General features: G+C 38.1%; 2 protein-coding genes across 2 annotated transcripts; both read right to left on the bottom strand.

Annotated features, from left to right (window-relative positions):
* Positions 1-4,906: 4,906 nt before the first annotated feature.
* LOC122004889 (cleavage stimulating factor 64-like) lies at positions 4,907-10,461 on the bottom strand. The gene is made up of 10 exons (XM_042559727.1): positions 10,090-10,461; positions 9,758-9,836; positions 8,789-8,963; positions 8,273-8,306; positions 7,921-8,156; positions 7,763-7,840; positions 7,431-7,466; positions 6,949-7,353; positions 6,083-6,391; positions 4,907-5,281 (listed from the first exon to the last, which is right to left on the bottom strand). The coding sequence occupies exons 1-10, from the start codon at positions 10,127-10,129 to the stop codon at positions 5,153-5,155; spliced, it is 1,521 nt and encodes a 506-aa protein (XP_042415661.1). The 5' UTR covers positions 10,130-10,461; the 3' UTR covers positions 4,907-5,152.
* Positions 10,462-12,289: 1,828 nt separating this feature from the next.
* Positions 12,290-21,588, bottom strand: LOC122004888 (protein TPLATE-like). The gene is made up of 7 exons (XM_042559726.1): positions 20,238-21,588; positions 18,998-19,594; positions 18,003-18,364; positions 16,370-16,673; positions 16,088-16,210; positions 13,355-13,810; positions 12,290-12,972 (listed from the first exon to the last, which is right to left on the bottom strand). Exons 1-7 carry the CDS (start codon positions 21,375-21,377, stop codon positions 12,475-12,477), a joined length of 3,480 nt encoding a protein of 1,159 aa, XP_042415660.1. The 5' UTR covers positions 21,378-21,588; the 3' UTR covers positions 12,290-12,474.
* Between the last annotated feature and the right edge of the window lie 1,601 nt (positions 21,589-23,189).

The following is a 23,189-nucleotide window of genomic DNA, read 5'->3' as shown; positions in this document are numbered from 1 at the left end:
TCCGAGCGCCCGAAACCTAAATTCTATCAGCGATGATGCGGACGATGACCAAAGCGTCGGGGATACAATTTTATCCCCCCCCCCCGAACAGTGCTATAAATATAGCACTGATTTCAACGGTCGGAGCAATTCACTTGTAATCCATTTCTCTGTGCTATACTTTTCTTCTGTGCTATTAACACTGTAAGAGGCTACTCTACCCAAAGGAGATCTTCAAATAGTGCGTTACATTCTCCTTGGATTAGCAATCTTCTGATTGTAATCCAGATAACTCCTTTGTGCCTGCTTTCTTTTAATTAGTCTCTGTCTTTTTAATTACAAGTATTCTTTATTTAGTTGATAGTCCGAGGAAGGGTAGATTTATTTTTTCAGGGCAATTCACCTCTCCCCTCTTGTCGGCCACCAAAGGGACCAACAAGTGGTATCAGAGCGAGGACGCTTTAGAAGGACACTTGAAAGAAGATTGCCCAGAACTCAAGAAGGATAAAGTTAAGATACCCAAGAAGCACAAGAATCTAAAAGCAACTTGGGACGACAGTTCATCATCTGAGTCCGAAATATAAAAATATGTCGGCGAGCTATGAAGGGCAAAGCACATCAGAAGTCAACATCGATGAAGGGGAGGCGACTTCAGATGAAAGCAGCGAAGTAGGGGGAGAGTCAGGCTTCAAGTCTGATATGGTAAGTGAGGTATGCCTCTTACCTCCTGATCAGCTTTATTATGGTATCAAGTCTATGGCAAAATCCATGTACAAATTAAAAAGTAAAAATAATAAATTAAAAAATAAAAATTTAGAAATAAAAAGAATTTTAGCAAAATCATGTTTGTTAGAAGATCTTGATAAAGTTAGACTTGAAAATGATAAATTAAAAGAAGAAATAGAAAACTTAAAAAATTCTACTTATTCAAATATTTCTACTTTTAGAAATTATAGAGGATTAAACTGGTACTATAGGTTTCACAAAAGTCAGATCCGAAAAATATCAAAAGTCTATTACCTAGAAAATATCTGATTAACTCTGTAGGATGGAACATTTATTGGGTTCAAAAAAACTTGTTTAATTTAAAAGTAAAATTAGACTTAGCACTTTCAGCGAATAAATTAAGCATTCAATTTCTTTATGAGGCTTTGTCTAGAAAGTGGTTATTGCTCCAATAACCAAGAAGATATAGTGCCTCGCCACTGTCTGAAAGCCAGTATTGAAATAAAAATTTTAATTGCATTGAATTAAAATTACTTAATACTTTTAAGGGTTATTCAATTTGTTTTAGAAAATTCTCAAAAATATTTATGTTTATAAAAACTTAGAATTTTTTTTTAGAAAATTAAATGATTCTCATTTAGAAATTTTCTTAATAAGAATTTTTTTTTCTGTTTGAAAATTTTCTAACTTCAAATTTTTTTTAACACTTAAATTTTTTTTTTGAAAATTAAATTGTTCTTACTTAGAAATTATCTTAATTATAATTTTTTTTTCTACCTGAAAATTTTCTTACTAAAATTTTTTAAACACTTTAAATTTTTTGTTATTGCAAATTTTTTTTAAGTGTTAAAGTTAACCTGAGATTTGTTAAGGAACCTTATTTTTCATGTGATCAAAGGGGGAGAAAGATATATATTAAGTCTAGGGGAGGTATGTTTATTTTTGCACTTATTTGCAAAATTATTTGTCTTTACATTATGTTTATTTTACCCTAACTTAACTTGGGTTGCTCACATAAAAAAAAAAGATATTGTTGGAACCCCAAGGTGTTTTGATGTGATCAAACAAGTTAAGTTAGGTCCTATTTGGTTTTAACCCTTGTGTCTAAATGTGCAAGAGCTTAAGAGCACAGGAAGTCGAGCGGAAGACGTGGCTAGCGAGAAGGACGACACGGTGAGAGAGCCGACGGGCTCGGTGCGTCCGAGGAACGAGGTGTCGCGGAAGAGTACACCGGTGAACGAGAAGAACGTACACAACGTTCGAAGGACGATAAACCGGGGAAGAAGGCTGCTCGAGGAGAAGGCCGGAACTTGAGTTCGGGTGAGTCATATTCCGGATGGCCGAGATCACCCAAGCTAACGGAGCCGGAGCGGAAGATCCGGACCGAGACGAACTAAACCAGAGCAGAGGAACCGGACCGCAAAATGTCAACTCGGTTGACTTATGTGGTCCGGGCGCCCGGAGCATTTAATGTGGTACGGGCGCCCGGAACCCTTCCGAGTGCCCGGAACCTAAATTCTATCAGCCATGATGTGGACGCTGACCAAAGCGTCAGGGATAAAGTTTTATCCCCCCTAGGCATCCGGAACCCTTCCAGGCACCCCGAACAGTGCTATAAATACAGCACTAATTTCAACAATCAGAGCAATTCACTTGTAATTCATTTCTCTGTGCTATACTTTTCTTCTGTGCTGTTAATGCTGTAAGAGGCTACTCTGCCCGAAGGAGATCTTCAGATAGTGCGCTACATTCTCCTTGGATTAGCAATCTTCTGATTGTAAACCAAGTAACTCCTTTGTGTCTGCTTTCTTTTAATTAGTCTCTGTCTTTTTAATTACAAGTATTCTTTATTTAGTTGATAGTCCGAGAAAAGGTAGATTTATTTTTTCCGGACAATTCACCCCTCCCCTCTTGCCGGCCTCCAAAGGGACCAACAACAAGCTACTGAAGAGACAGTTTCATGCTATCAACAAGATGTTAAAACATAGCAGTTGATTTGGGTGGAACGATGTTGAGAAGTGTATCACTACAACAAAGGATGTCTTTGATGATTGAGTTAGGGTGATGATGCGACGATAGGAAGAGGCCCACCAGGCACAGGATCAACGACGAGGGTGGAGGTCAAAGTCAAGATGGCCAATGCCCATGTGTCAAAGAGTCGAACGGAGGATAAATGCAATGGCTAATCGGGACAGGTAGGGCTCGATCGACGGGGGACATGTCCGAGCGGACAATCCTTCCGACTTGGGAGAATACCATAGGCAGACGCTCAAGTCATATTATCGAGATGCTGAGGAAGACCGGATCATTTTGTCCGAATGGAGGAAGGAAGGTTACTACACAGACACCGCACGGAATGACAACCGAAGTTGACAGAGCGAAGGACTCCCAGCCGAGTGGCTACTCACTCGGCCAAGCAGTAGGACGGTGGTCCTTGCGACATCCTTTCATAGGACATAGTGGAGGACGTGGCCCCCAACATGTTGGAGAACGTGGCCACGAACGTGTTGGAGGACGTGACCACGAATATATCGGAGAACGTGCCCACGAGTAGCGTGAACGTTGCTCGCAGGGGCTCTATATAAAGGGGGTCCATCACCAGCGAAGGTACGCGTGATTTAAGCTTGGTGCATAATTCTATTGTTTCACTTCTTCTTCACATTCCGGTGACTGACTTGAGCGTCAGAGGGCCAACGCCGAAGACCCCTTCCTTGGCTCGACACTGACGTCATTTGTTTTGCAAAGCGGAGCAAATTCCACATCCGGTCAGCGAAGTCACCACATCCCAGCTTTCCACTCGCCCGCTTTCGGACAGGATCAGGTGACCTTTTCTATTTTTGTGGTTTTTCATTTCTTTGAAGATTGTGAATTTTTTTTGCTAATGATATGTTTTTAATATATAGTCATCTAATCGCTATTGGTTTAAGGAACTAAGAGTTCCCCATCTTGATGAGTTGATGTCTCTATGGGAGAAAGATCATGCCATAGGAGTTGGTGCAAAACCTTCAGTTTATGCAATAGAAGAGATAAATTTATGTGATGAAGATGTTAACATGTTTGAGTGTGAAATAGATGAACATGCTGAAAGTCATAAAGATGAAAATCTATAAGAGATGAAATAAGGAAAACTGAGATAGAGACTCCATTTTCATCAGTTTGTCATCAAGCGAGAAGTCAACCACCAGAAAGAAAAAAGGGAAGTCGATGATGCTCTAGGTGACTTGGTGGGAGAGATTCATAACTATGTTACTCTATTAGGAAGGCTAATGAGGAGATAAAAGAAATTTTCACCTACTTAAAGAAACAAACCAAAGCGGTAATAGAAAAATAAGAATATATAATAAGGATATATAATGATGAGTTAATGGAACTTTTTGACTTCTCTTAGTAATAAATTATGGATGTCGGATGTACATTCTCAAGGTGCCAAAGACATTTAGAAGAGATTATCAATCCATACAAATCAAGTTTTGACTTTCAAAAATGAATTAGATATTTAAATTAAATTGTTGATATTTATATTTTGATATTGTTTTTGGACAAAACTTGTTAATGCATGATATTTTGGATCAAAGTTGTTAGATGATTTTCATTTTGAACTGAACTTGCGGGATGGACATCATTGTATATCGAGAGATATACTTCCTATTATTTTTTTATTCTTTTATTTTTGAGTTGTAATATGCTTCTGTTATATATTTTTTCAATCATCTTTTCCCGACATTTCCTCCTGAATTCATTACAAAATTTTACAATATAATTACAGGGTTATAGAGATTTGGTAGCAAGTGACTAGGTCAGTGACAGATATTGAGGAAATCAAATCCTCCTGTTAATAAATTTTTAATATATCTAAACTCAAAAGTGAATGAATACAAAGTCAACAAAGATGCTTAAAATTGAACCAAAGATAATGTTAAATTAGGTTATACACTAAAACCTCTAAATATAATTAAATAATATTAGATTATATTTTATTACCCATAATTTTACTTATGTAATTATCTGATAATCCAATAATTAGATTATGTATGATAACTTGAACCCAATAGAACCCTTAGGGTTTAAATCATCATGAAACCAAAATTTCTTGCGTGATCAAAATTAATTGTCAATTAAATCCTCATCCCAGCAATTTCCTGTAGGCCGCAATAGAACATATCTGAGTCTAAACAAAATTGTTAGACTATACCCAACATCATGAAAGAATGGCTTTTTCTTTATCTTCTAAACATTTTTAAAACACAAGTGGCTCAAAAACACTTGACCAAATGAATCTAAGAACTATTGTTACATGGCTGTTAAGGAAGTAAATCCTTTCACTTGAAGGTGGTGGCAGATCCTTATGTTTTCCTCTTCAACACAATACAAATCGAAGAATCATCATCACCAATAACACGGAACAAGATATGTTGATTGATTTTTTTTTTTTTTTCCTTCTTGTGCACTATTTGTGAGATAACATCTTTTGGAGATGAATAACTTGTTGTTGCTGCTCTAGAGATAACGAACTCAGCTGTTCTGGTGTTAGACTAAGTACTTGCTGCAATAAAGCAGATTCTACATCGGACGAAAGCTGCAAAAGATGAAAATAAATGTGCTTAGTGTGAGTTGAAAAAAAAAAGAACATTATCACCAGTCAGAAAATGGAACAAGACAATACAAGATGGAAACTCTTTTAACCAACACGTATAACTAATATGAAATATAAGTATTTCTCAATCGCGACAACAGAAGTAACCTTGTTCCCCATCAACAATGTCAAGTGAAGCCCGTGTAATTGTGGAACACACCAAGCAATTCTAATGAGCACCAAATTTTTTTCACAATGCAAAGCCAAACAAATAAAACATGAGGCAAGGACTTATGTTAACCGTATAATTATAAATCCATCTCAAGCAGTTATGAAATTTAATTTAACTAGATTGACTTTCAAAAACAAAGCATTACCATAATTTAGCATGAGCTTCAGTAGAATTAGAACTTGAGATCAACTATATGAAAAAAATTATAGCATTTAAGGCCGAAGAGTTAAGATTGGCCCATTTGGAGACGGATAATTACAAATTGTCGCAGGGCTAGCTACAATAATAGTTCCTCAACAAAGACATACAAGATTCTGGTCATGCAGGCCAAAGAAAATTTAAATTAAGTTAGAGTAGAAAGGTGTATCTGTACAAAGACATACAAGATTTTGTAGCATGAGTAGTCGTACACTCCTTTTAGTAACGAAACTAATTGCCACATTTCAAATGAACATTTGAAAGCTCTAACTTATAAGCAGATATAAAACAAACGACCAAACAAAAAACTAGGGTGGTGAAAAAATAACCGAATGTACATCCTGGTTGGCGAGATATTTAGGAGAAAGTAGTACCTGAAGCGTTGGTTTCTGTGAATGGACTATTTCTGGGGTGACCTGGCTCCTAGTTGCAGCGCTAGTGCCAAGTTTTTGAAGTGAAGCAGCATTAACTGCAGGATTACTAACTTTTTGGGTGGCACCAGTTTGATCCTCTAACTTTTGGAACTTTACGGGATAAGTATTTTGTTCTGACAAATTGCCTGACATTCGGGTTTGATCTGCTAACCCCACATCTAAACCTCGTTTTTTCAATACAGAAGGCCAGGTAGAACCCTGTACACCAGATGATGTTGAAACTTGCACTGGACCACTCGACAAGCCAGGCTACCAAATGAACAGGGATATTGTCAGCATATCCAAGAGTACAAGTCACACAATTATAGCACAATGCATAAAGATTACTTGAAATGTAAAACTACTACATTTTTCATACATCAAATTTTCATTAGGTCAAGATCCTCATTCAGCAACATTGTAGATTTTGTAACTGACAAATTACAATATGCAGAACCCAACAAAAAAAGACAACATAAGGAAATATTTTAAGCATGCAAGTGAGTTCACAATTAGGGTTCTATCAAATACCTACTAACTGGAAGTGCAAATGAGAGAACTGAACAGTTTTTATTATTCCTATATCAAACTTCCATGACTCGAACTCCTGGCTAATGGAGAAAGATGATGGACTGAGACAGACAGAGGAAATTTTGCCACAATCAAAGACTGGGAGAAACTCAAACTAAAGCCCCAGATGGCACAAAACTAGCAGAGACAGAGAAATCTTACTGATCCAATGAGATAACCTTAGTTATAGTACTAGATTGATCTCTAGAGCCTACAATCAAGGAAATGAACAATACATTATTTAATGAAATTCAAACCTGAGAAGTAAGATGTGATAAGTTTGACTGTTGCAGATGCATATTTGGAAGGGCTAGAGGAGTGTTATGAGCTAGACTTGCAACAGCAGTGGGCACTGGCAATTGGGGAAGAGGGGGGTGCCTCTGCAATATTTGCTGAGGTTGGACTGGAACACTGCCAATAGATTGAGGCCATCTTGATGGTACTGCAATGACTCCAGTTTTATCTGCTGCATTGACCACTAATACTTGGTTTTGAGGCAATGGTGGTAGCTGATATTGAGGTTGAACTTGTATTTGTTGAAGAGGTAATAAAGCCTGTTGGAGGTTTCCAGAAGTGTGTGATGTAACGGGAAGCTGATTTTCAGATCCCTTGGACAACTGTCCACTTAGTGCCTGTGAAGAAGTCTGTCCAATACCAGCAATCTGCATCAATCAATATCAGTAATATGCATTTGATGTTTGCATAAACATATTGACAATGCAAAGTATATAAGACATACCGTCTGAGGTGTAACCATGCCTAGCATTATCTGTGCCTGCATGACAAATACAGCACCAAATTATAGATTCAGAAAAATTACATAAGAAAAAACTACATAGTAGGTGATAACTACATGTAGTTGTTAGAACCATACAATTCACAGATAATGCCGCACGATACATTTACAATTTACATGTAAAATGATACTATTTGTTCATGTGAATCAGAATTTCAAGAACCATGATAAGTCAGCTTGATTCAATATGAATTGTTGTAAATTTTATTTTACAACAGATTAATAAATGAAAATGCAATAACTCTTATAAAGTTCAACTGTGTAAAAAAAATAACCTGAAAGAGAGCTTTTGTTAATTGAGGGCTTGATTGTAGAAATTGTCGCACTAGTGGCTTGCATCGAGTAGTCAAGGTCTGCCATTATATTAAAAAAACATAACATTATTCTGTGCATAAAAATATATGAAATAAAGAGAAGATAGATAAGGAATAACCTTCATTTCCGACATAATCTCTAGCAATTGTTGTCTAGAAAGTCTAGACAGATAGTGAGTCAAGGGATCATTTCCCATTCCAGATTGACTATGTAACACATTTTGTGCGTTGGAAGTCTGAGCACCACTTAAAGCTGATGCCATGACATTGCCAGCAGTTGCAGCTGAAGGGAAGCCAATTGGTTGATGCAATGAATCACTCAAATTAGGGGCTCCAGCAGGTTGTTTTTGAACATCTGTGGAAATTAAATCATATGTCAACAGACAAATTGTTTAAGATACTAGAAGAAACAGATCAAAGGAACATCAAAAACACAAATGAAAATGAAAATGAAAATTTGAGAAAGACAACCTGCACTTGATGCCAACCCTGGTCCACCACGACCCTGCAAACCAAAACTCCATGAAAATCAATCTAAAAATGTATGAAAAGGTTGTTAGGCAAACCAGATTTCAAGTAATTTTATGGACAATTCTTAATATGTGCATTATAGAAAATAGTTGTATAGATATGCATCTTTGGCCTTGTTTGTAATAACAAGTTAAATTTGTGGCTGTATGACCTTCATTAGAAAGGTAGCATAAAAATATCTTTCAAACTGAAACATTGAAAACAGAATTGCAAATCAAACAAAAAAAAGAAGTGTTGGTGATGAAGCCACATGATAAATTAACTTGCTAAAGAAAAATGATCAGAAGCATACATTTGTCACCAGAAAACATATATGATGAAACAAAAATACATACATCCATGACGTGGTGACATCAATAATACATACACCAAAAAGCCTACTACTTCACACAAATAAGAACAATTCTGCAGGATAATTGAATGCTTCTAGAAAGCAACCAGATAGAGTGTGTTGACCTGTTCTCTACTTCGGTCAGCATTTTTATCATTTTCAGCAAAATCAACTCTTAACTGACGACCATTTATCTCATAGCCTTGGAGATTTCGCCGAGCACTGAGAGCTGTCTCTTCATCCTTATATTCACAAAAGCCATATCCTTTAGGCTTCCCAGTTTCTCTATCAAAGACTAACCTGCATCAGTGTAACTTATTGCTATTAAGTAGGGTACAATGGCAGGTTATTACCTACATAGATAAGAAGCTAGTCCAAGTGAAGGGAAATAAAACCTATGGCATGAAAATGGAATTAAATTTAACAAATAATCATAATCATGAAAGACAAGGTCAAGGAGTTTTGAACATCAAATTATAGCATCAAGGATTACAACCAAAAGTACTGCAAACCTTCACCAACCCATGTAACTACATAAAAAAATTACATTAAATCAAAGTTAGAAAGTTGTTACACTTCATCCCCTTAGATTCAACTCTTCTGACCCTGCACGCTTGTCTAAATCAAACCATTTTTCTCATCCAATCACTAAGGTTAAGTAAACTAACTCACCCAGCTGGATCAAGCGATTCTTCAAACCACAGGCACTAACAGTGTAAGCATCACAAAAATTTCCATGATCATGGTAATGGAACTCCCATTAAAAAAACTGAACAACAAGATGAAAAGTCATATGGCAACCCAATATTTGCTATTTTTTCAGGGGTATAGTTAGCAACTCAACATCAACTTAGATATTCAACTTTCTTAATTTCTTTTGACATCATAGAATCAACAATACAGGCGTTGAGAAGGATGCTAAGATGACTGTAAAAAAAATTGCAACATCTCAAAAACTAAGTTTTCATAGTCAGCCAACCGATCAAGAGAACAGAGAGAAGATCAAAGGAAATGACAGAAAGAATTAACAAATTTCAGAAGAAAAGCGAGCATCCAAAAACAGTAAGATTATTAAGTTTTACATGACTAACAACCTGAAAGACGCCACAGGGCCGACTTCCTCACATATCTGGATAAGCTGTTCCTCCGTGGCATCATAGGGAATATTCCCAACTGCGACAATTCCAAAATACATCCAACGTTGGCACAAGAAGAAATACGCTACGAAACTAGCTTGTAAACAAATCGAAGATAGAAGGTCTTAAAAAGGCAATAATTTCAATAGTCATCTAAAGGTACAAAGCAAAGCGAGATGAAGTGAAAAAGTAAGTCCAAGAACCGGAGTTCTTGAAATATTAAAGAAAATAGGTTTAAAAGGGCGAAATTTTATCAAAGATAGATGAGCTTCATGGTCAATCAAACCGACCGAAGACGCATCGGTGCTGAGAGCCAACGGAGGCGGCCATGCTCCAACGAAGGGCGCGACCTTCCTCTCGCTCCAACTCTCTTCGGTTAAAACACAGAGTCGATCAGCGGGTTGAGCAAATCCAAAGCCCGGGGATCCGAGTCTTGGTGAAGCGAAAAGGGGACGTCCAGCGGATCTAGACGGAGGGCTTGATCTAGTTCCTCAATAATCCAGGGCGTCGGTGGCGCGACGAGACGAGACGGCGGCGGTGGCGGTGGGGAGAAAAAAAAAAGGAGAGAATCGTTTTGTTTCCGGAATTGTGGTAGGAGTTGGGCTTCTTGTTTTTCACTCGTTTGTTTTTTCAGCCGCGATAGATTGAATGAATATCGGTAGGTCGGAGGCTGAGACAAGGACTCAAAGATACGTGTAAAATCTAAATGCCTGAAAATTAAATAAAAAAGAATTGTTAAATTCTCTCCATGTCGCCAATTAAATAGTTTCCTGTCCCTATTTTTGGACAAAATTGAGGGTCGGATCACTTTTTGTGATCTAAGAGATGTGTCATTCATATTTATGATCGGATTGTGATCGCTATCCGATCGTAAATAGTTATGATTTTTTTTTGAGTTCATCGTCCCCACTAGATGATAGTTTTTGTTCAGAACGGACAGCCGGAGGCCGTCCGGAGGATACCCTCACTCGCCACATAGTAATCTGGTCACTTATTCACTACCGGAAACCTCCGGGCGTCCGTTCCGAATAAAAATTATAATCTGATAAGGACGGTGAACCGAAAAAGGGATCACAACCATTTACGATCGGATCACGATTATGATCCGACCATAAATATGAGTGACATGTCTCTTGGTCCATAAAAAAAGTGGTCCAGGACATCTGCGCTCAAAATTGAGAATGACACGTTATTTTCCTATAATTAAAAAATATCAAAAAATTGCTCTCTGTATATTTTTTCTTACTCCGAAAAAATATATTTTTTTTTATGAATTGATTTCTGAGAAATTGAGAAAACGTGTTGAACGGTAAATTTTTTTGAATGTTAATATAGTAGTTTTAAATTATGACAATTTTTATTAAAACTATTTTACGTATCAAAATTACTTTACGTAGTATCAATAACCAATATTATAATAATTTTAATTAAAAAAATCGTTTGCTTTTTTTTTTTTTTTTTTTTTGCAACATTGACACAAATGGAAATGGTAAAAAATAACCTTTTAATTTTTACCTTTATATGCCACGTGGCCTTCAAATTCACACCAAAAATTAAAATAGAGGTATGAGTCCATCTTTTGCACGTGCACTGGAAATGGGGAGACTAGTCAAAGTTCATAATTGTTTATTGCTCCAAAATATATTATCTTTTTATTTTAAAAAATTAAGGGTAAGATATAAATTGAGTCCATAATTTATTTCTCTGTATAATCTAAAGATGGACGGGAAAGAATATCTAAGATAAATATAATCATTTTTTTATTACAATAATTATTTATCTTTCCAACGAGTGTAAAATGTCTAACATCTTTCTTGACAAACTGCTACACTAGAGTAAAAAATATCTCTATAATTTATGTGACTAGACTGCTTGAGATGAATAATATCATCTTTCACTCCAATAATTATTTATCGTTATATTACTCCCATGAGCTAACACAATTAATACTTATATTTGATGTTGTTGAAATCGATTCCTAACAGGTCACTTAACCTCCCATGTTAAAAGTCACTATATTAGACAAAACCCCTCCATTCATCGGGATCACGAAGAACCTAACCTCCCATATAAAGAGTTACTGTACTAGACAAAACCCCTGCATTCACAGGGTTCATGAAGAACCTCTCACTATCCGAGCATGTCACTTAACCCCTCATGTAAATCACTATACTAGGCAAAACCCATCCATTCGCAGGGATCACGAAAAATCTCTCACTATATTGATCAAAATCCCTCATAATTTACCTCTTATATATCACATGAGATAGTCCTAGAGAGATTCACGAAAAATCTCTCACTATATTGATCAAAATCCCTCATAATTTACCTCTTATATATCACATGAGATAGTCCTAGAGAGATCCTGAAATGAGAGTTATCACTTTTTATTGTAATAATCGTTCATCATTATTAATAAGTAAATTATTTCTTCTTCAAGAAATAAACTTTTGATAAAATCTACCACTCGGATACCAGTCAGCTACGCACTAGGAGCACAAAATACGCATTTGGTTATATGGGAAGTGTTCAACATATTGGCAAACAAAAATATCAACAAGAACGATGGAATCGAGGCGTACACTACAACACAGCAAGGAAATTCTGCAATCGATCAACGCTACACTAGACGGTAAAATGAGAACACAAAAATGTGCAAGAGGAAAAATCCAAGCTCATTGTACTTTGATGGCCTTTTCTTTGCATAGCATATGCCACTCTTGTAGGACGGCTGACTGAAGAGCACGATGTTCAACTTCCTCTGCAGTTAATTCTGACAATGTCGAAGGTTCTTTTGTATCATCGTCGTCGTCTTTCTTTTCGCCTTTCTCTTTCTCTTCCTCTTCCACCTTTTCCTTTGGCGGCTGTGGTGGCGGTTTGGATGCTTTGAATAAGGCTATCTTTTCCATGGAGATTCTTAACCTCTCAGCTGCTGCGATCTTAACCTCTTCTTCCGGCATGTACTCCACGCCACCGTCAGTGATGTCATCTAACCAGCCTTGTAGGTCCGATCCTATTTCCTTTGTGATCGATGAATCGGATGCACGGATGACAAACTTACACATCATTGTTGTTGTCTCATCTCCCAGATCTACATTTCTACTCACCTCACTGGCGCCGAAGATCATCATGCCCACAAAACCACCATACCAAGTTTTTGCAGCATAGCACAACTGTAGAGAACATTGGTAATGTTAAGAATTAAGAGGACAGGCACAAAAAGTACTCCACTATATTAATCTAATCAGCACCTGTTTCTATTATTTCTCCGTGTGTAACAAAGATGAAAGATTGGTTATGGTTTAACAAGTGTTTGAAGGAGAATTCGGAACAAAAAAACATGAGTTGTGTTCTCTTTAGCTATAAACAAAGGCCTAATTACATCTCAGATGTTATGGTAAAAACATTTTGCACCAAACAATTGAACCACTATGGTTATGCTATCGATCACATGTTTCTTAGAAACAAGAGGATACGCCCAAGAAAAACAAACATAAATCAATAGCAAGAATATTCTAAATCACAGTAGCTAATTGTTTATAGTATTTGACTTACTTGAAAACCAGCCACTGTTCGGATGAAGTGAGAGCAGACTTGATGGAAAGGCTTAGACGAAAGTGATTTGAGTCCACTAAGAAATGGGGAAGCCTCATACTGCTGTGCAGCAGTGGCTTTGAAACCACTTCCTTCATAAGTATATGCCCCTGTATACTCCAATATAGCTGGTAAACTTGGCCATGAGCGGAAATATTCGACAGGTGAACATTTATGTGGCAAAAGAAGCTCAGTTAGTGGAATCTTGTAAGGCTGGCACCTTAAAATCACTGGCTCCCCAAGTTCTGGTTTCAAGTATTGCTTTTGTCGGATAATTTGAGAATCGTCTTCCGCATAGTTTCCTTCATAATCTCCAGAAATGCCACTTCCATAAAAAGGGTAATACAAAACTTGAACCCAAAGGGCACATCTCTCAAAGTGTGAAACTCCAGTAGTCACACTGCTAAGAACTGGATCCTGCAAGCGATGGTTTTCAAATCATGCCACAAGGTAAGTAAAAATATCTCATGCACTAAAAAAATGACTTGCTTCACATTCATACTAACCCATAAACTATTCCTATATTCAAATCAAGCGTTGGGAGTATTATTGAAGAGGCTGGAACTACTCAAAAACTATCTAAATGCACATGATAACACATCCTTGTATGACAATTGAAATTAGTGGCTTAAATATACCTTAGTGTATAAATTAAGCCATTGATCCTCTGATATCTCACACCACCAAGTTATTGTGGTTCTTCATTTTTAATAGCTCTTTGCAATTTATACTATGAATGAGAAAACCAACTCGTCTCATGCAATTGAATTTATCTAAACCCAATTTTATAGAAGATACTTAAAGAGTGAAGCAATAGTGCAGACCAAATAGTCATTACTTTCTAGTCATTAATATCTATGGAATAAATATATGTTCTGCAACCTAAACTCTCCTGTATATTCAAAGAGAATCACATCTTATAGAGGAAAATGTCCAGGCCAGTCTGATCAAGCACAGTTACTACGATATGAAATGAGAAATATAAATGCAGATGACTCCTGTATAATGAATAATGAACTAGTAAATCTGAGTTTAAAGGCCTTGCTTTTCAACATACTTCCCTTTTCTTGAGTTCAAATAGTCAACTACAGAGCACTGACAAGATTTTGTTTTAAGTTTTAACCATTTAATATTATGCAAGAACAAATAACAACTTTCTCAGGACTTCACAGCTACACACGTCAAAAGTCAAAACTTGAACAAAAATTCTCAATGCTGGCTGGCTAGCAGCTTGCACAACACCTCCAAAAATCAAATTAACATGCAACTCATAGCTGTTTGCATCGCCCAAAGGAACCAACGGTCTCAAATGATTTTCGACAATAACTTTTCCTCACCAAAGATGACTTTTCTGCCATCGACATCCCTGTACGGGGATATAGTTTATTTAGAATGAAGTTTTTGGATAAGCTCATAAGTCCTAGGCCATTGAAGAAACTATCAAGAACATCAGTTCCAGTTTGAATGTCTCAACATAACACAAAAGGTGTACTTCCTTATCTTGCCAACTACACAGACAAGATGCTCACCTGATCCACTTAGAAAACCTTCTAGACTCCAATGTTATGGATGGCACCTTAACAGGAAATCATATGCTCCTACCTTTTTAAAACTTAAATTTGACACAAAAATACTAGAGTATGCATTAACCAACATAAATACATTATTTAAGGCACAGAGTAAGGTATTTATCAATTTCCTCATTCCAACATTAGCATTTATTTTACTAGCAGAGACTAGAACATGCATTAACCAACATAGATACATTATTTAAGGTAGTGAGTCAGGAATCCATGAATTTCCTCATTCCAACATAGCATTTATTTTGCTAGCAGACATTGGTTATGGATGCCTGGAGCAAACTTAAGAAGATTGGGTCGAAGCAAATACTCAAAACTAACCTTTTTCATCTCTAGTGAATGTCACTCTCAAGATATTAGTCTAGTAGATATATGTCCGATGCACTTTAAAGATAGCACCAGGTATGCCTAATAAAGTGTACAACAGGTATCGTGTTATTTCTCACACATGGATGAAGTGTACAATCACTCTAAGGCAAAAACCACGTAAAACTTAATTTAAGAGATATATATGCCTGATGTGAGACAAAATATGAACCTCAGCACATTTCACTCATCTCATTTTCATTTTTTTGATGTTACCGGACACTAACAAAAATCAGTCATGTCCACTTGAACTTGATCAATTGATTCTAGCCACTGAGTGTTTCATGACCATAAGCTTAAGGAATCAATAAAAGTTAGATTAATCTAAATATGACAGCATGCCCCTACATGCTAAAATTGATGAAAAATTTAAGTAGCAATTGCAGACTCGAAAATATTTTATCATTCACTAATGCCTTCGGGTTGTCGGATGTAAGACGACTCTCAACAATTGTTAATCACCGTTCATAGAAAATCCAGCGTTCTCAGTTAGATTTTAATCAAAAGAGGATTGTTTCTTTATGTATAGCAACCAAAAAAAGACATGAATAGATAAACAGGAGGCATGGATTGTATTCAAGTGCAAGTATGAACAGACAACAGCAGAATCATTATCTTCTACGTGTGTAGTTGTAAACACACATCAACTAGTGGGAATATAAGAAAATTGAAAAGCTAAAGGCATATAAAATCTTAACTAACAGGTAAAAAATTCAAATTTCAAGAAAAGTTAGCATAGTGATGCAACCTGTGAGACCAGATTTCTTAGCTGTCGAACTGCTTGAAGTGATCCATCCATAAAGTGCAATGCTCCAGTTTGGCCAACCCGGATATCTACCCTATTAAGCTCTAGTTCAGTCAAGTTTAAAATCTGCAGTTATTGCATTGATCAGAATAGTTGATTTGTCTAGAAAATAGTGTAACATAGCAATGGCATAGGTAACTTAAATAGTTATATCTTTATCAAAGAATAATGATCTGAACCTACAAAAAGTAACAAAATAGCACTAAGTTTTCATAAGTACAATACCTTCAAGTGCAAGGTGATCCTCCCATCCATTGGATCCGCTATGTGATATGCTTCAACATAGCAAGGGTCACTGCTGCCAGTAAGAGTGAAGGCTTTTGGAGGTACTTTATGAATAGTAGAGTCAATGTCTTTGGTTAACAAAAGGTTCAACTCACTGGGATCAGGCCTCCAAAGCTCTTGAATGGCCTTATGAACCAAGCCCTCCAATTTTCTATCTTGTGCAGCGGATGCCTCAAAAAACTGAACCGTGAGCTTATGATGGCTAAAAGGATAATCTCCTGTAGTCTCACTTAGGCCTACCCATCTGAAAATTATTACTTGTCAGATCATTCTTCAAAGCATCATGTAAGTAATAAGAACAGGTGTTGCTACAGATAGTAAACAAGAGTAAAGTTGAACTTTAGAGAACCCACGAACTACAAATAAAAAATAAAAATCAAATTATGAACAAGACAAGAAATGTGCAGTTCATATAGTCAGTTCTACCAGTGTTATTGAATATGGAGATGTAGGCATGCAACATAGATGATCAGGGCACTTCACATGGAGGGTCATGAATGACTTGGGTGTGAGACTTGAATAAAGCACTGAAAAATAACTTATATTAATTACGAAATAGATTCAAACTTACCTGTGCCTAACACATCTACTGTGGTGTAGACCAGATTATTAGTTTGATCAACAAGTCTGCAAGACGCAATGAATAGGATAGGTGACAACTTCTATCCTAAGAAGACTTACATTACTTGGTAGGAATAGTGAAATTTAACTAACCCATTAATTTGCATAATTTAATCATTCACTAGATCATAAACCCAAAGAGAATATGGTTAATATGTGAACTAAAGAATGGCTTGTTCAACACTTTACCTATTAAGGACTTCATCAATGGACAATTTTCTAAACCTAAAATTGGTCCATATAGTAATGAGGTTAATCATCTAGGCCTAATTATGAAGTAAAACAATGATATTTTTTAGTAAGGTGCTAATCCTTTGTCCACAAAAACAAAATGTAACAAAGTAAATAAGATAGAAAAAATTAAGGAATCTACTAACTAACAGGTTATGTTTTCTATTTCCTCTGTCTCTACTGAAGTTGGTCTTCTACCAGAATATGGTTTAGCACTTAGCTAATGATGGCAATCTTTTGCCAAACTCAGGTTTAGTATCAGAAAAAGAGACAATCATTAACAAGAAGCTGTACAAATTTCAGTGTCATGCATTAGCCGATTCAGGAGCAAGCCGGTGCACGAAACTCCCGTCAACATGGAGTCTCGGGGAAGAATCGGGCCACGCCACCATTGGATATATTGTACACAACTTTACCCTACATTGCAAGAGGTTATTTCCATGACTCAAACCCGTGACCACAAGGTCAAGAACAACTTTACTGTTGCGCCAAGGCTCCCCTTCAACATTTGTGACAACAACCATAAAAGCATATTGGAAAATTCAGGAATACCAAATCCATTGAACTCAAAGAATTTCTAGATTATATTGGATGAAATTCTAATGAATAACTGGTCTATTTAAAACCTAATCGAACTAGTTAGATAATTGCATAAAAATTTAAATTTGATAACAAAACACAGCCTTGCTGAAGTTGTCAAAAATATGGTAAAAGAACTAACCTACTTTCTGGTCGAGTAGAAACAAACTTTAATATCTGCAATATATAGCGGCTTTGATGCTTGTTTACAGAGTCAGCTAAGGTGCTACCTTTAAAATCTTCAAGTTCTTTGATCAACAGATGGCCTGCTCTGGCATTCCTCACACCTAGACGTTGAGCGCAAATAAGGACAGCTTGTACATCTTGAAGCTTGTTTGACGTAGTTGCAGATGAATCAGTGTTGAACAATACATTGTGTATATTGGATATAATTATGTTCAATGGATCTTCTGGGTCATCAGCTAGAAGTGGATCGAGACCCTCCATATCAAAATGTTCGGCAATGGCCCAGATCAATCGAGAAGATATTCTTGGTGTATGTACCTTTTAAAGAAAAAGAATTCCAATCAATATGATAAATAAGTAGGCAAGGAAAACACATGTATTGTCCAAATCAAAAGGTTGAAGTGTGCAAAAAAAAAGGGAAGAAAAAAAAAGTGAGAACAAGTAGATAAAGTGATAAACAATGCAGAATAGCTCTTTCCTCACTAGAATTGGTACTGTTGAGTATTCGATATAGGAGGTGAAAGAATGTTGCATTGTTCCACCAAGGAACTAACTATGGTGACTTCAGATGTTTTTAAAAGAATCAAGGCATTGTTACAATCTCATCTTGAAAAGCAATTAACCAGCATGAAGAAAACTCATTAGATTTGGTTCTATGCATAGTAGTTAAATTAAATTCAATCATAACTAGTATAAGAGAGAGATATGGGCAGAAGTTTGAAAGTTCGAAGGGTCTTTCAATATGACATGGTTGTAATGCCAAAAATAAACTTGAATGTGGTGAAAGAAAAATTATTAGCCAATTACCCTGGTAAGTTCTCTCTCTATTTAGTCATACTTGCCTAAATTTGCAAATTCCTGCACGTTGACAATGGACTAAAACTTTCTTCGCAGACATTTCCCATCCATGAAGGTCATCAAATATAGCTGCAGAGAAATAATAGTACTAACCTCTCGAAGATCCTTAATGAGTTGCAGTTGCAAGTTGCGTAATCTAGTCTCATACAAAATCTGCTCCTGGGAAGCACCATCCTTGATCCTTTTCACTCCTCCTCTTGTATCGTAGATGTGGCATAACCTTACAAGCAATTTCAAGTAACAGTCTATGGCATAAGTCCGTCCATCACAATCCCATAGAACACATGGCCTACACACTTCCACAACTTCCAAGGCTGACTCTGTCCAATTCAGTGCACCATAACCAGTTCCATAGGCTAAAGCACCAATAACTCTACCCTCTGTTCCAGAATTCTTCTGCTCTGGCAGCGGAAGAGATAATTGAAAGCAACTTTCCACAAGTGAAGCGACTAATTCCTCCCTGAACAGGCTTTTACTAGTCACACTGTTCAAATCCTCCTTTATCCTTGCATCCTCAAAAAGTGAGGTAATGTCTGTTCCTGGGAGAGGTTTCTGTCCCCTTCGCACACTTTCTTTTGCAAAAAGATCAACACAAAGTGCTGTACGGCTAATGCATGCCAAAGCATGCATACGATCTGATTCTGCCCTCAAGTTTCTTACCATCAGAAGCAGCCTCTTAAATAGTGAAACCTGAAAATAGAAGGAATGAGACAAAACTGACACCTACATACTGCATACCACCCAATTTCAGTTTAAGTCCAGAATAATAAAACCTAACCCCACCCTTTCGAGCTATTAGAGAATACAAATTCCAGCTTCAACAGAAATATTTAGGCATTTTTGTACCATAGTTACAATTCATATATACTATTCATTTTCTTCAATTTAATATTCATAAGCAATATTAGCATGGCTCCTTGTGCTCTTGTGTTATATTCTTTATCAGATGCACTATCAGTTCTGACCCAACACATGAAACTACACGGAGATATATCAGTCATAGCACACAATCAGGCAAGTGGTATTGTGTTAGAGTGTCTAATATGAAATAGGTTCTATACCAAAAACATCAGAAAGAGGCAATTTAAGTGTGTTTCCTTAGCTAGATTCTTTACTGAACAAAAGAATTGGAAATTGCATTAAGTAGCTAGGTTAACTCAAGTTGTTAGTTCAATTAATAATTTTGGCCTAGATATCTGATCTGCTTCTCTGGAAAACAATCGTTACTAGTGAAGATATTTGGTTCAGTAATTTCATCCTGCACACAGATTAATCCACATCTCGAAATAGATAGATAAATTAGGCACAAGTCAGCAGAGAATAAAGCGGGTACCTGCATGCTAAGATCAATTAGATGGAGATTTGTGACAACAGCTCTCACAATGCTTTCTCTAGCAGAAGAGAACTCCTGCCTATCCCAAAGAGTCAGTATAGCGATGATGGAAGCTGAAGCCCATTCCGGCTTACCTCCCGGAACATCAGCCAGGGAGAGCATATTGATTCCGACTTCAAAGATCAGCGCGGGGTCCAACGAGCTCAAGAATGGCAAAAGATGAGAGACTACATCTGAAACCCCGACGTGTTTCTCAGCACTAGACGCGGAATCTGCAGTGCTAGTTGCGCTCCCACTGTTGCTTCTCCCTCCTGGCCGGGAGAGTTTCCGCAGAACCTCAACAGAACCAGACGCCACGGCCTTGGCCGCATAGACTAGCGGGAATACACTGGCGCGAAAACTTTCGATGGGGAGGACGAGTGAGCGCGTGATGAGGGCGTTGCGCTTTTTCCAGACAATGTCAATGGCAGCAAAAACCCAGTTGGAGCGGATGGCGAGGGAGTTCTCGCCGTCAATGAGTTTGTCCCCGGCGAGGCGACTCATGCGCTTTGTGTCGAATTCCTGAAACAGGCGGCCGATGGCCTCGAAGGCTGCGCGGGAGACGGCATCGGATCGGTCGAGCGTACCCTCGGCGATGCGGACCCACCAGGCGGACGCACGGTCGAGGAGGCCTGGGGAAGTGTGGCAGAGAAGGACGACGTCGTCGCGAGCGAGGATGCAACCGAGAGTCTCGGTGGCAGCGAAGCGGAGCGTGTCGCTTGGGGAGTCGAAGCAGGCGGCGATCTCGCGGTGGGCGTCGGCGACGACGCGCGGAAGACGGTGGGAGGGGAGGGCGGAGAGGATGGATACAGCGGCCGCGGCGACTTCAGGATCAGGAAAGTCGAGATCGGAGCGGACGGCGGAGCAGACGATGTCCCACAGGTCGGGGGTGAGTCGGGTGGAGCGGATGAGGTCAAAGGCGAGCTTTTTAGAAACAGCGGAGGCAGGGGAGGCGAGGATCTCCTCGCAGGTGGACCGGGCGACGGCGGAGACATCCCTCCCGGCAGCGGACTGCTGCAATGCCTGAAGGAGCGCCCCCGACTGACGCAGCGCGTCGTTCGACCGCAAATCCGCCTGGATCTGGGCGATCAAGATGTCCATTTTGGCTCCAATTCCTTCGTTACTCCTGAAGACGAAGCAAGCTGAACAAGCGTTTCGAGAGAATTGGATCGGATGGCTTCTCTACTCTCTCATGGTCGTCGCCGATTTGCCGTGAGAGTTGGGATCTCGGAAGAGCTCGGCTGGCTGGTGGGCTGGTGGCGATGGCCGAAAATGTTCAACATGATCAAGCGGCTCCTGTCTGTTTCCGATCATCAAGGCCGTAGCCCATTTTCCTTTATGGGCCACCGTCGGGTCATCTCGATTTTTCCACTGAATTAAAATGGGAAATTTAATTTAATCCACAAATAAATCTGTTGAATTGAAAGGGAAGTCCAGCCAACAACAATAGGGACAGCAATACAGACGATGTACGGAGCGAGCTGGTCTACATCATTGATGGCTTCTGCCAAGCAACAGCTCTGCCGTAACTTGTAAAGAACTCCAGCAGGAGGGTCATCGTATTTCTATACGGTTTATTACAGTTGCAAAAATGATATGTTCACTTTAAACGGTCAGCCCGTGTATAATCGTTATATTTTTAATGTATCCAATAGGTATAGAGGAGTATATAGGCATATGGGCCGGAAAGTCTATTAGATCATTGGTCGTCTATCCCACTAGTAGGGAGATGGGTCGAGAATAAGAAGTCTAGTTTCTTGTTGGGGGTAACTAGGTCCATAAGTAGTTAAGTGAGAAGTTGAGTCCCAATGACATCCGAGTGAGGAACTAGATCCCTTGGATGTTCGATCAGTACTAACTGATTGGAGTGTGGTGGGGATGGGAGACACAATAATCTTCGAAGAAGATTTCAAAATAATATTCTCTGACACATGGTTGTTATTTTAACAGGTTGTTATGATTCTTTGATTATTGTCTGCTGAGTATATTTCGGTCGGATCATAAAATCGATCGTCTTTATGTCTCTTCATGTATTAAGCTGCTCTATTATATACTAATGCTATTATAAATCCATTCAAAGAATAATAGAATACATTGGGTGTATTGGGTATTCGCATAAGTAGCTAAGTAGGGAGCTAGGCCCCTCATATGTTTGATTGATATTAGCTAATTAGAGCAGGGTTTATCATAATAGCAAAAATGATAGGGTTCACTTTAAACGATGATCTGTCTCCGATCTGAAAGTTGACGAGGAATGGTAAATTAAATTTAGATTAATTGGAAAAATATTTTACATGAAAATACCTACAGATATAAGCAGAAGGAGAAGGAAAAAGATCGTTAGTAGGCAACTAAAGAATCTTTGGCACGGTTGCATGGACGATCAAGTTAATATCTTGGATGGAAGAAAAATAATGGAATGAAAAGTAAGCTCATTGACTAGTGTACCTATGGAAAAGAACCCTTTTTTATATTGTCCTTGTAATCTCCGTGTTAATGAGACATCACATCATGATTAGACATCACGTCTAATCGCTATGCTTTCAATGTATCTAATAATTCCATCGTAGGTATAGAGAAGGAGTATCCCATATATGCACAAAAATATGATTTTCCTAACTGTCACACAAAAAACCTAATAGGTCACTAGTCGTCTGTCCCATTAGTAGGGAGATGAGCCGAGGACAAGGAGCCCTGTTTTCGGTTAGAATGATTAGACCCGTAAATAACTAAGTGGGGAGTTGAGCCCCCGATAACATCCTAGTGGAAAACTAAACTCCTCAGATGTCCGATCGCCACTAACTGATCAAAATATGGCGGGGAGCAGAATCCTGTAGTAACTAAATGGGTAGCTGACCCCGATAGCATCCGTGTGAGAATTGGATCTCTCGGATGTCCGATTGACACTAGTCG

Source organism: Zingiber officinale, chromosome 7B (assembly GCF_018446385.1).
Source record: "Zingiber officinale cultivar Zhangliang chromosome 7B, Zo_v1.1, whole genome shotgun sequence".
In the NCBI taxonomy this organism is placed as follows: domain Eukaryota; kingdom Viridiplantae; phylum Streptophyta; class Magnoliopsida; order Zingiberales; family Zingiberaceae; genus Zingiber; species Zingiber officinale.
The sequence above is the reverse complement of the archived record's forward strand: the minus strand, read 5'-3'. Positions and strand labels throughout refer to the sequence as shown.